This window comes from Mauremys reevesii, linkage group 24, assembly GCF_016161935.1.
Source record: "Mauremys reevesii isolate NIE-2019 linkage group 24, ASM1616193v1, whole genome shotgun sequence".
Classification (NCBI taxonomy): Eukaryota; Metazoa; Chordata; order Testudines; family Geoemydidae; genus Mauremys; species Mauremys reevesii.
Genome location: NC_052646.1, coordinates 20,659,942 through 20,676,899, shown reverse-complemented (window position 1 = coordinate 20,676,899; position 16,958 = coordinate 20,659,942). Strand labels below are relative to the sequence as shown.

The window sequence follows — 16,958 nt, the reverse complement described above, 5'->3', positions numbered from 1 at the left end:
GGGGGCTGGGAGCCAGGACTCCTGGGTTCTCTCCCTGGCTCTGGGAGGGGAGTGGGGGCTGGTGGTTAGAGCAGGGGGGGCTGGGAGCCAGGACTCCTGGGTTCTCTCCCTGGCTCTGGGAGGGGAGTGGGGGGCTGGTGGTTAGAGCAGGGGAGGCTGGGAGCCAGGACTCCTGGGTTCTCTCCCTGGCTCTGGGAGGGGAGTGGGGGCTGGTGGTTAGAGCAGGGGGGGCTGGGAGCCAGGACTCCTGGGTTCTCTCCCTGGCTCTGGGAGGGGAGTGGGGGCTTTCTCTGGCCTGTGGTAGCAGGTCAGGCTGGATGGTCACAAGGTACCGCCTGGCCTTGGAGTGTGTGTGTGTGTCGGTGTGTGGGAGGGGTGTGTGGCGTGTGTGTGACACATGGCCGTGTTCACAGTCATCCCTGGCTGGCTGATTTGAGCAGAACACGTGGAAGAAATTCAGCACCGGGCCCAGACGCCCTCCCGCCCACTGGGGTGGAGCGAGGGATTGTTCAAAATCACACATCCAGACACACACCGGTTCTACACACACACACACACACACACACACACTCTCCAGCTCATACACACACTCTCCAGGGTCTTGCATACACCAACACAAACACACATCTCAGTTCTTGTGCACACACACACACACCCTGGTTCTCACACGCACACACACACACCATCTCTCTCTCTCTCTCACACACACACACCCTGGTTGACGCACACAGACCCCCCCCAACTTGTTTTATGAAGCAAAAATGTCTGGCTCTGCTCAGCACAACTCGGGAACGGAAACTGGACGAAAAGATTCACAAACCACTTCCCCTTCCTGAGCTGGACAAAACTAGTGACGCTCCTGCCCCCGCACCCCGATTCCATCCCTTCCCATCCCCCCACAGATTCCCCCCCCAGCCCCACTTGCCCCCTCCTCCCCCCACTGGGACACTGCCAGGGTGGGTGGTTGCTTGTCGCTTGCCCAATGTGGCTGGGGGCGGGGGGGGGGGGTTAATGACCGGCCAAGGACAGGACTTTACCCCCCGGTCTGGCTGCCCCATTGCACTGCCCCACGGGCCCAGCCTGGCTCGCCGGGGCCTGGTTCTCTGGCCAGGGGAGCTCCCCCCCCCCGGCTTCTCCCCCAGCAGAGCTGAGAGCTGCCGAGTCTTTAACCCCGAGTGGTTTTCTCCGCCATGTCGCTCGGGCCTTTGAGTTCAATGCTTCGGTGCCACCCCCGGGCTAGACAGGTTGGTGGGAGGCCAGATGCCAGGGTGAGGGGGTGGGGCTGAGAAAGCTGAGAGATGTGGCTGGGCTGGCTAAACCCCAGCACAGATCCCCACCCGAGATCGGACCCTGTCGTGCCAGGTGCCCCACGGACACCCCCCCTCCGAGATCGGGGCCCCATCCTGCCGGGGGCTGCCGGGACACATGGCGAAAGCAGCTCCCGCCTCCAGGAGCTGCCAGCCTAAAGAGGTTCATTCTCCCCTGTTCTACAACTGGGGAAACTGAGGCAGGGGGCCTACCGCCCTGTGCTCCCGGTCACAGCGGGAGTTTGCGGCCAAGCTGAGACAAGGACCCAGGTGTCCTGAAGCCCAGTCTGGGGCTCTGCCCACAAGCTGGGCCCATCAGGCCCCCCAGTTGCCAGGCCCTTGATGTGGGAAGCAAAGGGGAAGGGAGAGCCCCCCCCCAACCGTCCTGCCCCATTTCCACCCGCCAGGGCACCAGGCCCGTGTGCATCATGGAGACGTGGCTCTAACAAGAAAGGAGAAGGAAGCGCCCAGCACGGGGTGAGCTAAGCGATGGGTCAGCCAGTGACCTCATAACGCAAATAGTCTGGAGGGGAAGTGGGGTCTAGTGGTTAGAGCGGGGGGGAGGTGAGGCTGGGAACCAGGACTCCTGGGTTCTATCTCTGGCCTGGGGAGGGCAGTGGTGTCTAGTGGTTAGAGCAGGGGGGCTGGGAGCCAGGACTCCTGGGACCTCTCCCAGCTCTGGGAGGGGAGTGGGGGCTGGTGTTAGAGAGGCGAGGTTGGGAGTCAGGACTCCTGGGTTCTCTCCCCTACAGGGCTGACGTCTCACCTACAAGAGGCCCCTCCCCTCCCCGAAACCCAGGTCAGACTGAATCACCGGGAATTCCTGATGTGACATCTGCCCCCCTCACCACATTGCTCACGTGCTGCCCCCCACGGGGAACCCAGCCCCCCCCCCCCAGCCTCTCCCAGGAATTCTCCTGGCCCCAGCGACTCACATCCCTGCTCCCTGTGCCAAGCTATAGGGATCCAGTGTGTGTGGGGGGGGGGGGGCTGGGAGCCAGGACTCCTGGGTTCTCTCCCCAGCTCTGGGAGGGGAGGGGGTGCAGTGGATCAAATCAGGGGTTGGCTGGGGGCCAGGACTCCTGGGTTCGCTCAACAGCCCCCACTTGTGCCTTTCCAGGAACCCTTCAGCAACCCCTCCCACAAGGCCTTGGGATGCTTGCGGGGCGGCTCTTGCCACACAATCTGCCAGCCTGGGGGGAGTGGGGGGTGTCCAGGGCCCCATGGGAACCCCCAAACCACCCAACCCCCCGAAACTCAGCCAGCGACACTAATCTCCTAGCAACTGACCTGCCACGGCCCAGGGCGCCTACCGGGCCAGAGTCCGAGAGCGCAGGGGGCTCGGCCCAGGGCCAGGGACCCCTCTCTGGTGGCGTCAGTGGAGCTGGGGGGCACAAGGGGGCCCCAGGGCCGAGGAAAGGGGGGAGGGGGGGATGTGTCCGAGCGGGGGGGGGGGTAGGGACGGACCCGCCCTCGCCCCATCCCAGGCTCTGTCAGTCGAAGGCAGCGGACGCGTAGGAAGGGAAACTCTTTATTGGGCGTCCTGCAGGCAGGGGGCGCCGGTGGGGGGGGCAGAGCAGGGCTCCGGTCCCGTCCCTGCACCAATGGACAATAAATTAAACATCAGCTCAGAGGGGGGGTCGTTAAACTGGCTGGGGCGATGCTGGGGGGGGGCGGTGGGTAATCCGTCCCCCCAGGGCAGAAACTGGCCCCACTGGCAGCCAGCCAGCTGAGGGATGAGCCCGTGTCCCCCCTTCCCCCCCCCAACATGGGGCTCTAAGGGGCAGGGGGCAAACGGGAGAGACCCCCTCCCCCTCCCTCCCCAGGGGCTGTTGACTGACAGGGTAAAGTTCCTCTTGAATAAATATTTACGCCCTAGCAGGCTGCATCGATAGCAAAATAAACTCGTGTGTGTGTGTGCACGTGCGTGTGTGGGTGTGCGTGTGTGCATGGGTGTGGGCTGCCTGCCTTGTGTGTACCTGTGTGTATGTGTCTGCGAGGTGTGTGTGTTTGGATAGTGCGTGTGTGTGGTTTTGTGTATTGGAGCAGGGGTGTGTGTGCATTTGTATGTTGTCTGCCCGTGTGGCCATATGGATGCGCGGTCTGGCAGTGCTGTGTTGTGTTGTGTTGTGTCGCACTCCCTCTTCCAATCCAGGCCTTGAACAGGCAAAGGAATACCCCAAACCCTCCAGCATCTCAAGGGTTAATGGATCTATTACAGGCCAGTCTACAGCGCTAGATAATCTATACGTATCTCCCTATAGAGTGGATAGGGCCCCTCAGAGCAGCAGCCACTACGGGAGCTCCCAGCCCCCTGGTCTATAAGGGAAATCTCCCTCTGCCACTAGCACTATGGGGTCTATGACACACGGGGGGAGCAGTTTCGATTCCAGCCAGCAGGGGGCGGTGGTGTCACCTTCACAGATGCACCCTCAGGCAAACGCAAAGAACCCAGGTGTCCTGCTCCGATACCGGCCAGGGCTTTCCTTCCGCTCGGCGGCAGGCTCTCGGTGCTAGAGCAGCGCTTGGCTGGAACTGATGCCAGGACGCCTGGGTTCTCTCCCTGGTTCTGGGCAGGGAGCAGCAGGGTCTAGTGGGTTAGAGCAGCGGGGCTGGGAGCCCGGACTCCTGGGTTCCGCGCAGGGCTCAATGTAGCAGTATCGCGAGCAGGAGCGTGAGGGTGACGAGGCCAAAGCTGCTGCCGAGGCCAAAGGCTCCGCTGGGGTAGGGTGGGTGCGGCTTCCCCGCGGTGTTGGTGTACAGCCAGCCACTGGTGTTCTTCACAAGCCCCTCCCCTGGGTCCAGCCCCGGGGCGCTGGCGTTGCCAAGGTGACCTCGCAGGGAGCTGTTGGGTGTTTCCACAGTGATGGGGAAGGAGATGGTTGGCCAGTCCCGGTCGCCCTCGGTGCGCTCCAACGAGCCCTCCGGCTTGGCGGCCATCTCCAGGGCACCGGGATGGGCCCGTGCTGGCACATCTTGGGAGGACAGGCCGTGCCCGACCGGAGCCACTCCCGGGCGCTTGGTGCAGAGGGTCTTATTCTTCCCCCGCTGGGAGCCGGCTCCGGCTCCTCTGGCGGCCAGGATGGTGCCGGTGGGGCTGGTTGGGGAGGCGCCGGGCTGGCTGGAGCCTCCCTCCTTGTCCTCAGAGAAGAAGCTCTCATTCTGCCTGGTGGAGAGAGAGGGGATGTGGACTATGCTGTCGATCCGGCTGCCGGGGGAGCCGGGAGGCGGGCCGTTGGTGCTGCGGGCCACACCGGAGGCCGCGGCGGAGCCGCCAGGGGCCACGGTGGCGCTGCCCTCGGCCACGAAGCTCTCTCTGCTTGACCCGCTGCTGCTTTCAGGGCCGGAACCGCCCACGGCAAAGAGAGATGGTGAATCGGTAGCGCCGTGGCCAGCTCCTTCGGCAAGGACCCCATCGCCAGGGCTCACCATGCTGCCGGCGGAGACAAAGGCCTCACCGGTAATGTGGTCCCGGGCAGAGTGACTGGTTTCTTCCTCGCACTCCTCTTCCTCATCCTCTGTGTGGGCCAGGCCGGCGCCAGCTGGAATCTCCCGGGTGTTCTCCGGTGTCTTGGGGGTGTCGGGCTCCGAGCGGCTGCTTTCGTCCAGGACGATGGTAGCGGGGCCGCCTGTAGCCACGGGATCGGGGTGAGGGATGCCCGTCGGCCGCGAGGCGTTGCTCTCGGAAAAGACCCCGCCCGCACTGAAGGCGTTGTCCCTGGAGCCGGCGTTGTCACGGTCTTCGGCAGAGGCGCTCCCGTGGCCGCCTGTTGCCACGTGGCCGGGGCGCGGGGTGACGCCCTGGCCGCCTGTAGCGTGGTTCCCGGCGACAAAGGCCCCTCCCTCCTCGGTGGTCTTCGGCTCCCGGTCGCCGTGGCTCCCTGCCAGTGGAGGGTGGCCCCCGACAACGGGGATCACGTCGTCCTCCTCGTCTTCCTCCAGGATGCAGTCTGGCTTGGGGGTGGGGGCGCGGCTGGGGGAGGGGCCGGCGGGGGAGGGGTGGCTGGGCCGCCCCTCGGCCACATGCCCGTCCATGATGCGGGTGTTGCAGAGGCTCCCGGTGCAGCAATAGACCTGGGCGTCGTCCAGCTCCTGCACCAGCGCCAGCAGCGAGCTCTGGCACATGGCCGGGGTGGCGCAGCCCTTGAAGGTCACCAGGACGGAATCGGCGCCACCTGCAGGCAGGAGGGCAAAGGGTCAGGATTCCCCAGAGCCAGCCAGCCCCCCCTCCCCGCCCCCGGGGGGGCCAGGTGGGAGCCGGAGCCCCCTAGGAGAGAAAGGGCCCATGTCCCGTTCCCTGCCCCCCAGAGCCAGCCAGCCCCGCCCCGGGGGGGCCAGGTGGGAGCCGGAGCCCCCTAGCAGAGAAAGGGCCCATGTCCCGTTCCCTGCCCCCCAGAGCCAGCCAGCCCCAGCCCGGGGGCCGGGTGGGAGCCGGCGCCCCCCGGAGGGGAGAGGCCCCGCGTGCGGCTCACCGGTGCGGGTGCGGCCGATTCCCTCCAGGCACATGTTGTGGTGCCCCATGCAGGGCACGGTGGCGCTGGAGTTGCTGGTGCAGCCGACTCCGTCCTCGTCCACGCAGCTGTAGCACTGCAGCCCGTTGTGCGGCTCGGCCTCCAGGTGGAAATCTGGGGGAGGGGGGGATCCATGAGCCTCTCGGTCTGATACCCCCAACCCCTCCCCCATGATCAGCCCAACTGGCCCATCTACCCTGGTGTCCTGCCTCCTCTCTGCCCCCCGACCCCCACCGATCAGCCCCCTGGGCCCATCTACCCTGGTGTCCCGCCTCCTCTCTGCCCCCTGCCCCGATCAGCCCCCTGGGCCCATCTACCCTGGTGTCCTGCCTCCTCTCTGCCCCCCCCCCCCCGATCAGCCCCCTGGGCCCATCTACCCTGGTGTCCTGCCTCCTCTCTGCCACCTGCCCCGATCAGCCCCTGGGCCCATCTACCCTGGTGTCCTGCCTCCTCTCTGCCACCTGCCCCGATCAGCCCCCTGGGCCCATCTACCCTGGTGTCCTGCCTCCTCTCTGCCCCCCACACCCCGATCAGCCCCATGGGCCCATCTACCCTGGTGTCCTGCCTCCTCTCTGCCCCCCACACCCCGATCAGCCCCATGGGCCCATCTACCCTGGTGTCCCGCCTCCGCGCAGCCCCCTGCCCCAATCAGCCCCATGGGCCCATCTACCCTGGTGTCCTGCCTCCTCTCTGCCCCCCCCCGATCAGCCCCCTGGGCCCATCTACCCTGGTGTCCCGCCTCCTCCCTGCCCCGATCAGCCCCCTGGGCCCATCTACCCTGGTGTCCTGCCTCCTCTCTGCCCCCACCCCGATCAGCCCCTGGACGCATCTACCCTGGTGTCCTGCCTCCTCTCTGCCCCCACCCTGATCAGCCCCTGGGCCCATCTACCCTGGTGTCCTGCCTCCTCTCTGCCCCCACCCCGATCAGCCCCTGGACGCATCTACCCTGGTGTCCTGCCTCCTGTCTGCCCCCTGCCCCGATCAGCCCCCTGGGCCCATCTACCCTGGTGTCCCGCCTCCTCTCTGCCCCCCCAACCCCTATCAGCCCCCTGGGCCCATCTACCCTGGTGTCCTGCCTCCTCTCTGCCCACTGCCCCGATCAGCCCCCTGGGCCCATCTACCCTGGTGTCCCGCCTCCTCTCTGCCCCTGCCCCGATCAGCCCCTGGGCACATCTACCCTGGTGTCCTGCCTCCTCTCTGTCCCCCCGCCGATCAGCCCCTGGGCCCATCTACCCGGTTATCCCGCCTCCACTCTCCCCCCCCCCGATCAGCCCCCGGGTCCATCTACCCTGGTGTCCTGCCTCCTCTCTGCCCCCGATCAGCCCCTGGGCCCATCTACCCTGGTGTCCCGCCTCCTCCTGCGCCCCATCAGCCCCTGGGCCCATCTACCCTGGTGTCCTGCCTCCTCTCTGCCCCCACCCCGATCAGCCCCTGGACGCATCTACCCTGGTATCCCGCCTCCTCTCTGCCCCCGATCAGCCCCCTGGGCCCATCTACCCTGGTGTCCTGCCTCCTCTCTGCCCCCTGCCCCGATCAGCCCCCTGGGCCCATCTACCCTGGTGTCCCGCCTCCTCTCTGCCCCCTGCCCCGAGCAGCCCCCTGGGCCCATCTACCCTGGTGTCCTGCCTCCTCTGCCCACTGCCCCGATCAGCCCCCTGGGCCCATCTACCCTGGTGTCCCGCCTCCTCTCTGCCCCTGCCCCGATCAGCCCCCTGGGCCCATCTACCCTGGTGTCCTGCCTCCTCTCTGTCCCCCCCCACCGATCAGCCCCCTGGGCCCATCTACCCTGGTGTCCCGCCTCCTCTCTGCCCCCCCCCGATCAGCCCCTGGGTCCATCTACCCTGGTGTCCTGCCTCCTCTCTGCCCCCGATCAGCCCCTGGGCCCATCTACCCTGGTGTCCTGCCTCCTCTCTGCCCCTGCCCCGATCAGCCCCTGGGCCCATCTACCCTGGTGTCCCGCCTCCTCTGCCCCTGCCCGATCAGCCCCCTGGGCCCATCTACCCTGGTGTCCCGCCTCCTCCCTGCCCCCCGGCTCAGCCCCCCCGGCGGGTACCGGTGTCCAGGTGGTTGCAGAGGGGCGTGTCGCAGCAGCGGGCGTGGATGGCGCGGGAGCCGGCGTGGAAGCCCAGCCCGTCCTGGCAGCGCGGGAGGCTGGCGCAGCCCTTCAGCTTCAGGTTGGTGAACTCCCCTGGGGGGTGGGGGGGGGAAGAGCTGTCAGGGATGTTCGTACCCCCCCAGCACTCCGGTTCTCCCCTCCCCCACCTACCCCTCCCCCCGCCTTTCTCCCCCACCCCCAGCACCTCCAGTTCTCCCCTCCCCACCTACCCCTCCTCCGCCTTTCTCTCCCCACCCCCAGCACCTCCAGTTCTCCCCTCCCACTCCTACCCCCTCCTCCGCCTTTCTCCCCACCCCAGCACTCCGGTTCTCCCCTCCCCTGCCTCTCTCTCCCCCACCCCCAGAACCTCCCGTTCTCCCCTCCCCATCATTCCCCATCGCTCCCCCGCAGCCTCCCTCCCTCCCATCCCCCTCTTTGCCCCCTCACCCAGGGTGCCGGTGATGTCCAGGTCCAGGCACTGGTTCTGGGTCCCGGTGCACCCCAGCTGGGTGCGGGCGGAGGGGGGGCACCAGGCGCCCTGCGAGGTGCAGGCGTGGCAGCTCAGCTGGTTGGGGGTGGTCGGCTCAGGGGCTGTAGGGAGAGGAGGGGTCAGTGGGGAGACAACGCTCCCGTGGGGGCAGGGTGGGAGTTGACGGGCACTGGGGATTCGGGGGGGATGTGCTGGGTGGGGCAGGACAGGTTGGGGCACTGGGGGGCAGGGGTGCAGGTGGGTGGGGGCAGGGCACTCAGGACTGGTGGGGGGCACTGGGGAGGCAGGCTGCAGATGGGCGGTGGGTAGCGCAGGGGGGGACACTGGGGGTGCAGGGTGGGACGGAGGCTCTGGGGTGCGGGGCTGCAGGCGGGAGGGGCACGGGGATGCAGGGTGGGGCCACAGGTGGGGGGACACGGGGATGCAGGGTGAGGGCGCTGGGGGCCAGGTGGTGGCAGGGGCGGCTCTAGAGATCACGCTGCCCCAAGCAGCGCGGAGCACTGCGCTGCCCTTCCCCGGTCCCGCGGCGGGTCCCCTCTTCCCGCGGCTCCGGTTGAGCTCCTGCCGACGTGCCTGCGGCAGGTCCACCGGAGCCCGGGACGAGCGGACCTGCCGCAGTCATGCCGGCGGGAGCTCCACCGGAGCCAAATGCCGCCCCCCCGGGAAACGGCCGCCCCAAGCGCCTGCTTGGCGCGCTGGTGCCTAGAGCCGCCCCTGGGTGGTGGGGCTGCAGGCAGGAGGGCAGGGATGGGGGGGCAGGGTTGGGTGCCGGGGGGGATGGGTGGGGTGCAGGGTGCTCGGGGCACTGGGGTGCAGGGAGGGCGGGAGGTTCAGGGGTCGGAGAGCAGGGCGCGGGGGGGGGGCTCACCCAGGCTCTCGGCGTTGCAGCGGTCCCCGTGGCAGTGCCGGGCGCTGGGGGTTCGGGGCGCTGGGGGTGCAGGGGCGGGGTTCGGGGCGCTGGGGGCACTGGGGGTGCAGGGGCGGGGTTCGGGGCGCTGGGGGCTCTGGGGTGCAGGGGCGGGGTTCGGGGCACTGGGGGTGCAGGGGCGGGGTTCGGGCGCTGGGGGCACTGGGGGTGCAGGGGCGGGGTTCAGGGCACTGGGGTGCAGGGGCGGGGTTCGGGGCGCTGGGGGCTCTGGGGTGCAGGGGCGGGGTTCGGCGCTGGGGGCTCTGGGGGTGCAGGGCGGGGTTCGGGCACTGGGGGTGCAGGGGCGGGGTTCAGGGCGCTGGGGGCACTGGGGGTGCAGGGGCGGGGTCAGGGCACTGGGGGTGCAGGGGCGGGGTTCGGGGCGCTGGGGGCTCTGGGGGTGCAGGGGCGGGGTTCGGCACTGGGGGTGCAGGGGCGGGGTTCAGGGCGCTGGGGCTCTGGGGTGCAGGGGCGGGGTTCAGGGCGCTGGGGTGCAGGGGCGGGGGCGCTGGGGGCTCTGGGGCTCACCCAGGCTCGGCGTTGCAGCGGTCCCCTGGCAGTGCCGGGCGCTGGGGGTTCGGGCGCTGGGGTGCAGGGGCGGGGTTCGGGGCGCTGGGGGCTCTAGGGGCTCACCCAGGCTCTCGGCGTTGCAGCGGTCCCCTGGCAGTGCCGGGCGCTGGGGGTTCAGGGCGCTGGGGGTGCAGGGGCGGGGTTCGGGGCGCTGGGGCTCTAGGGGCTCACCCAGGCTCGGCGTTGCAGCGGTCCCCTGGCAGTGCCGGGCGCTGGGGTGCAGGGCGCTGGGGGTGCAGGGGCGGGGTTCGGGGCGCTGGGGGGGCTCTAGGGGGGCTCACCCAGGCTCTCGGCGTTGCAGCGGTCTCCCTGGCACTGCCGGGCGCTGGGGGGTGCAGGGCGCTGGGGACCCTGGGGGTGCAGGGCGGGGTTCAGGGCGCTGGGGGTGCAGGGGCGGGGTTCGGGGCTCAGGGGCTCTAGGGGCTCACCCAGGCTCTCGGCGTTGCAGCGGTCCCCTGGCAGTGCCGGGCGCTGGGGTGCAGGGGTTCAGGGCGCTGGGGGTGCAGGGCGGGGTTCAGGGCGCTGGGGGCTCTGGGGGCTCACCCAGGCTCGGCGTTGCAGCGGTCCCCTGGCAGTGCCGGGCGCTGGGGGTGCAGGGGCGGGGTGCAGGGCGCTGGGGGCACTGGGGCTCACCCAGGCTCTCGGCGTTGCAGCGGTCCCCTGGCAGTGCCGGGCGCTGGGGTGCAGGGGCGGGGTTCGGGGCGCCTGGGGTGCAGGGCGCTGGGGACCCTGGGGTGCAGGGGCGGGGTTCAGGGCGCTGGGGCGCTGGGGGCTCTGGGGCTCACCCAGGCTCTCGGCGTTGCAGCGGTCCCCTGGCAGTGCCGGGCGCTGGGGGCAGGGGCGGGGTTCAGGGCGCTGGGGGCTCTAGGGGCTCACCCAGGCTCTCGGCGTTGCAGCGGTCCCCCTGGCAGTGCCGGGCGCTGGGGGGTGCAGGGGGCGGGGTTCGGGGCGCTGGGGGCTCTAGGGGCTCACCCAGGCTCTCGGCGTTGCAGCGGTCCCCTGGCAGTGCCGGGCGCTGGGGGTTCGTTGCGCTGGGGGACCCTAGTGCAGGGCGGGGTTCGGGGCGCTGGGGGCTCTGGGGGCTCTAGGGGCTCACCCATGCTCTAGGCGTTGCAGCGGTCCCCCTGGCAGTGCCGGGCGCGGTAGGTCAGCGCCAGCAGGTGCGAGCTCAGAGCCAGCGCCTCGTCGGGCCGCGAGCGGCGGGCGCAGCCCTTGGACACGGTCTGGAAGCGCAGGAAGGCTGCGGGGAGGGGGACACTGGTGAGAACCTGCCCGGGCCCCTTCACAGACCCCGGGCAGCCCCTGTCCCTCCCGCCCCAACCCGCCCATTGCCCCCGCCGGGACACCCCCAAAACCTGCCTGGCTCCGAGCCAGGGTCCAACCCCAGGAGAGACCAGCCAGACACCCTCCCCGGGATCCCCAACGGGCACCCCCGCCTGAAACCTCCCCTGAGACACCGTTCCTATGGGGCAAGGGGCAGTTCCTCCAGATCATGGCCCCCAGATTTTACCTGGTCTATATGCCCCCACATCCCTTTGCATGTCCCTGCCCCCAGTGCCCCCGCCTTGCCTGGTCCCTGCCCCCAACCTGTGTGCCCCCAATGACCCCGCACCCTACGTGTCCCGCAGCCCCCTGCATGCCCCCGGCAGCCCCAGTGCCCCCCGCCTTGCATGCCCCCAGTGCCCCCATCCCGCCTGCTCCCTGCCCCCAGTGCCCCCAGTGCCTCCTGCACCCCCACCCCAGTGCCCCCATCCCGCCTGCTCCCTGCCCCCCAGTGCCCCCCAGTGCCCCCCGCACCCCCACCCCCCTCGGACTTAGGCTGTGATACAATCACAGCCCATGTTCTATCTGCTGCAACCCCCCCTCCCCAGCGCCCACGGGCCGGTCCCGGCCCCCCCCGGCCCCCCGGGGAAGGCCGCCCCCCCAGGGACTCACACACGGCGGCGGTTCGCACCGCTGTCCGGCAGCTGGATTCGCCCTCGCTGCAGGTCACGTCTGTCTCCGCCGAGCAGCCGAACTCCCCCTGGCAGGACTTGCACTGCAGGCAGGAGGCTGGGGGGAGATAGACAAGGACATCAGAGCCAGGAACCCAGGAGTCCGGGCCACCAGCCCCCCTCCCCCGCCCCACTCTAACCACTAGACACCACTCCCCTCCCAGAGCTGCGGAGAGAACCCAGGAGTCCTGGCTCCCAGCCCCCCCTGCTCTAACCACCAGCCCCCACTCCCCTCCCAGAGCTGGGGAGAGAACCCAGGAGTCCTGGCTCCCAGCCACCCCTGCTCTAACCACTAGACCCCACCCCCTCCCAGAGCTGGGGAGAGAACCCAGGAGTCCCGGCTGCCCCCCTGCTCTAACCACTAGACCCCACTCCCTCCCAGAGCTGGGGAGAGAACCCAGGAGTCCTGGCTCCGAGCCCCCTGCTCTAACCACCAGCCCCCACTCCCCTCCCAGAGCTGGGGAGAGAACCCAGGAGTCCTGGCTCCCAGCCCCCCCGGCTCTAACCACCAGCCCCCACTCCCCTCCCCGAGCTGGGGAGAGAACCCAGGAGTCCTGGCTCCCAGCCCCCCCTGCTCTAACCACCAGCCCCCACTCCCCTCCCAGAGCTGCGGAGAGAACCCAGGAGTCCTGGCTCCCAGCCCCAACCACTATCCCCCACTCCCCTCCCAGAGCTGGGGAGAGAACCCAGGAGTCCGGGACAGGGGCTGGGAATGACGTGGGTCTGTTGTTGCTAGTTCGGCTCCTCCTCTCTGGGCGATTTGTACCAGTTTCACCTCCCCGGAGGGGGCGAGAGGCGACGCTGGGGTGTTTATCTGGGATCCGGGCCAGCCTGTTCCTGGGGTGTGGCCACCCCAAAGCCTCCGAGCCGGCTGAGGGGGGAGGGGAAGTTCTCCCAAGAGCTCCCGGGCTGCGCAGGGAATGGGGCACGGGGCCTTTCCCCACCAGGGGGCGCTGACCCGGATCCGGCCCCAGGGCGTGGGTCTGGCTGGCTCAGGGGGAGGGAATGGGCTAAGTTCTATCCTCAGCTCTGGGTGGGGGCAGGAGCCAGGACTCCTGGGTTCTATCTACGGCTCCCCGTCATGGCTGGTGCGGCTCTCAGTCTTTCAGGGATGCTGTCCCGTGCCTCAGTTTCCCCACCTGCATAATGGGTGAGCCGAGCCGCACGGCCCCAATTCCCAGAGGATTTTTGCCATGAGCGTTTCCCAAGTGCTTTGGGATCCTCCCAGAGCTGGGCTCTCTCACCCCCCCCAGCTCAGCTCCCGTTGAGGCCCCGAAAGCCCCCCCCCTCTCCCCGCCCAAGAGCTTGGAAACCCAGCTGAGGAGGGGGAGTCGCTAACACGTGGCCAGTCCTCGGCCCGGGCTGGGGTCCTTCCCCTGCAGCCCAACACCCACCACCCCCAGGGTCAGGATTATCCCGCACAGGCCCACACACCTGTCAATGCTGGGGGAGGATTTCTCGTCCCTTCTCCTCGCCTCCCTCAACCATATCAAAAGTTTGGGGACCCCCCCCACTGCTGTGTCAGGTGCTGCACAGACCCCACCTGAGACCAGGTGCTGAATGGACCTGAGTCCCATTGGGGTCCCATCCTGCATGGACCCCGGATGGAGACCGGGACCACGCCGGCGCTGCACGGACACACAGCGAGAGACAGTCCCTACCCAGGAGACCTTCCAAGGCAACCAAGGGCAGGATCTTTGGCCCCATTTCACAGACGGGGATGCCAAGGCTCAGTCACTCTTCCAAGAGCAGCTGGGAACTGAACCCAGGCGTCCTGATGCTCCCCTCCCCCCCAGCCTGCCTGGCCCTCCTGGTCGGTTCCGCCCCCCCGCCCCCGGGACTCCTTTACCTGGGGCTACCAGCGCCAGCAGCGGGATTAGCGCCAGCACCCTGGCCATGGTGAGCAACGTCGGGTGCTCCTGTCGCTTGTCCTGCGTCCGTCTCTCCTTCACTGCCAAGCCTGAGAGCGGCCTCGACTCACCCCCTAAATACCCACGCCGGGGCCCTGCCTCTCCGCGGGTGCCACCCAGCTCGGCCTACATGGCAGATCCGTGGGCACCCAGCCAGCGACGCCGCATGGCTCGTTGGAAGGGCCGGGGGCACGACGGGGCCCGGAGCGGGCGGGGTGCACGGCCGGGGCCCGGTGACTCAGTGGGGAAGGAATGGATGCCAGGCGCATCCCGCTGGAGAAAGGGGAGCTGGGCGGGTGGCTCAGGGTTGGGGAATCCGGGCAGGCCGGCTGGGGCAGGTGGGGGGCGGCTGGGATGGAAAATGTGAGTGAGGGATGGAAGGAGCGAGGGGTGGAGACGTTCTCTGGGCTATTCATTGCTCCCTTGTGAGCCCCCCACTCCCCGATGGGACACCGGGGGGGGGGGTAGGGGCCAGCCCCAGAGAGCTCCTGAGAGGCTGGGAAGGAAAGAAAGAGAGAAGGGGCAAGAGAGGACGAATACAAGACAGGAGTCCTGGCTCCCAGCCCCCTGCTCTAACCACCAGCCCCTACTCCCCTCCCAGAGCTGGGGAGAGAACCCAGGAGTCCTGGCTCCCAGCCCCCTGCTCTAACCACCAGCCCCTACTCCCCTCCCAGAGCCGGGGAGAGAACCCAGGAGTCCTGGCTCCCAGCCCCCCCTGCTCTAACCACCAGCCCCTACTCCCCTCCCAGAGCCGGGGAGAGAACCCAGGAGTCCTGGCTCCCAGCCCCCTGCTCTAACCACCAGCCCCTACTCCCCTCCCAGAGCCTGGGAGAGAACCCAGGAGTCCTGGCTCCCAGCCCCCCCTGCTCTAACCACCAGCCCCCACTCCCCTCCCAGAGTTGCAGATAGAACCCAGGAGTCCTGGCTCCCAGCCCCCCCTGCTCTAACCACCAGTCCCCACTCCCCTCCCAGAGCTGCAGATAGAACCCAGGGGTCCTGGGTGCCCAGCCTCAGAGGTTTCCTCTGCCTCAGAGACTCCTCCGTTGCTCTCTGTGTCATCCCACCAGACTGGTTAGAAGGGGTGTGTGTGGGGGGGGATGAGAATCAGGACTCCTGGGTTCTCTCCCCGGCCCTGAGAAGGGAGGGGGAGCTAGTGGATAGAACAGGGTGGGGCTGGGCCCCAGGACGCCTGGGTTCTCTCACCCCTCCCAGGGCAGCAGGCCCTTTTATCCCCAGCACGAGTCTGTGCCCCACGTTGAGCCGGAGTGAGACACAAACAGCCTCACCCCTGCCCGGGGCACCTCACCAGGTCACTGAAACTGGGGCAGGACGTGGGGCTCCATGAGCAGGCCGCAGTCAGTGGGGTCCTCCCCCTGCATGGGAGAGCCTGGGGGCGTTCCAGCCACCCTCTGGCTGGGGGTCAGGACGCCTGGGTTCTCTACCCGGCTCTGGGAGGGGAGTGGGGGCTGGTGGTTAGAGCAGGGGGGGCTGGGAGCCAGGACTCCTGGGTTCTATCTCCAGCTCTGGGAGGGGAGTGGGGTCTGGTGGTTAGAGCAGGGAGGGCTGGGAGCCAGGACTCCTGGGTTCTCTACCCAGCTCTGGGAGGAGAGCGGGGGCTGGTGGTTAGAGCAGGGGGGGCTGGGAGCCAGGACTCCTGGGTTCTCTCCCCGGCTCTGGGAGGGGAGCGGGGTCTGGTGTTTAGAGCAGGGAGGGCTGGGAGCCCCACTCTCCTGGGTTCTCTCTAGCTCTGGAGAGGGGGAGGTGGGGGGGTTAGGGTGGGGGGGGGGGGAGCCAGGCTGCCTGGGAAGCCGAGCTGGGTATGAGTCCACTGGGTGGTTCTTTCTCCTCTCGGGAGACTGGCCGGCCCCCCCCAGCCCCTCTGCCTCCCTGAGAGGGAGTTTCTGTCGGTCTCCTCCGCAGGGCTCCTGCCAGCGCCTGCCCATTGCCTGAGGAGCATGGTTCGTCTTCCCCTTTGCCACCTTCCATGGCTCCCCCCCAGAGCTGGCTGCATTGCAGTGGCACTAAACAGAGCCTTGGAGCTGCACCAATTCCCCCAGCCAGCTCTAGGCCCGTCTCCGCTCCCAGCTCTTCCCCTGTGAGCTCAGCCCCCCGGGTTACCGGCCCTGGGTGCTGGCACCTGCCACATTCAAACACCCTCCGGTACCATCACCCAGCGCCATCGTCCCTACACTCAGCCCCTGGCTCCGGCCCTGGCTCCGGCCTGCGTCTCTCACACGTGCAGCCAGCCGGGACTCCCCCCCCCCCATTTACACCCTCCTGATTTACACCCTGGACCTCCCCAGGCTCCGGTACCGGCTTTTCCTCCCCTCCCTGTTCAGTCCCTGTGCACTGGGACGGGGGAGGGGCCCCTTTCCACCTGCTGGGTCTGCTCCCACCGGCTCCCCTCGCCCTGCGCCCCAGCCGGACCCCCGAACCGCCGCCCAGCGCGAGCCCAGAGCTGTGCCCAGCCCGGCTGGGGTGGAGCGGCCAGAGGCCGTCGGATCCGCAGGCCCCGGGCTACCCCCAGCTTTTCAGAGCCATGGGGGGTTCTGTCGCTGTCGGCCCCCTCAGGAGCCGGGGGAGAGCAGCCGCCCCCATCTCACTCCAGCTGGGGGGGGGGAACCTCCTCCCATCTGGGTGGCGGGGCTTCCCCCTCGCCTCTTTGGGATGCTGCAGAGATGGGGGGGTCGCTTAAGGACCCCATTCCCTGCAGCCCACCCAGCCTATGTCCTGCTGTGTGCCCCAGAGCCGCCGTAACATTCCTACCTCCCCCGTGTAACCACACCGAGTACAAAGGGAAACTGAGGCACAGCTTGGCCTCATGCAAATATTGCAGAAACTCCCCCCTCTGCCCCAGAGAGCTTGGGCCCGAGCAGGGAGCCCTGTGCTGGCTACGTGGGCGGATGTTTGGAAAAGGGAGATGGGCTGGGAGCGGCCACCCTAATCCCTGGCCCCTGGCTGAGTCAGGGCACCTGGCCATAAACCTGGGCTGGCCCTTCCCTGCTGGGAGCCCTGCCAATGTCGGCATCTCCTCGGGGGCGGGGGGCGGGAAAGAGCCAGGTAGAAGCCCCAGGGGTACGGCGGGGGTGGGGGGAAGAGGCAGAACTGTCCCTGAAAGCAGCATGGTCAGGTGGAAATGAGAGCCCGGACGCCTGGGTTCTCCCTGCAGCTCTG

At 68.5% G+C, this 16,958-nt stretch overlaps 1 protein-coding gene across 1 annotated transcript; it reads right to left on the bottom strand.

Moving 5' to 3' along the window:
- Positions 1-2,825: 2,825 nt before the first annotated feature.
- On the bottom strand, positions 2,826-11,887 carry LOC120390376. The gene is made up of 6 exons (XM_039513005.1): positions 11,816-11,887; positions 10,977-11,120; positions 8,361-8,504; positions 7,872-8,006; positions 5,780-5,932; positions 2,826-5,482 (listed from the first exon to the last, which is right to left on the bottom strand). The coding sequence occupies exons 2-6, from the start codon at positions 10,978-10,980 to the stop codon at positions 3,954-3,956; spliced, it is 1,965 nt and encodes a 654-aa protein (XP_039368939.1). The 5' UTR covers positions 10,981-11,120; positions 11,816-11,887; the 3' UTR covers positions 2,826-3,953.
- Positions 11,888-16,958: the final 5,071 nt, after the last annotated feature.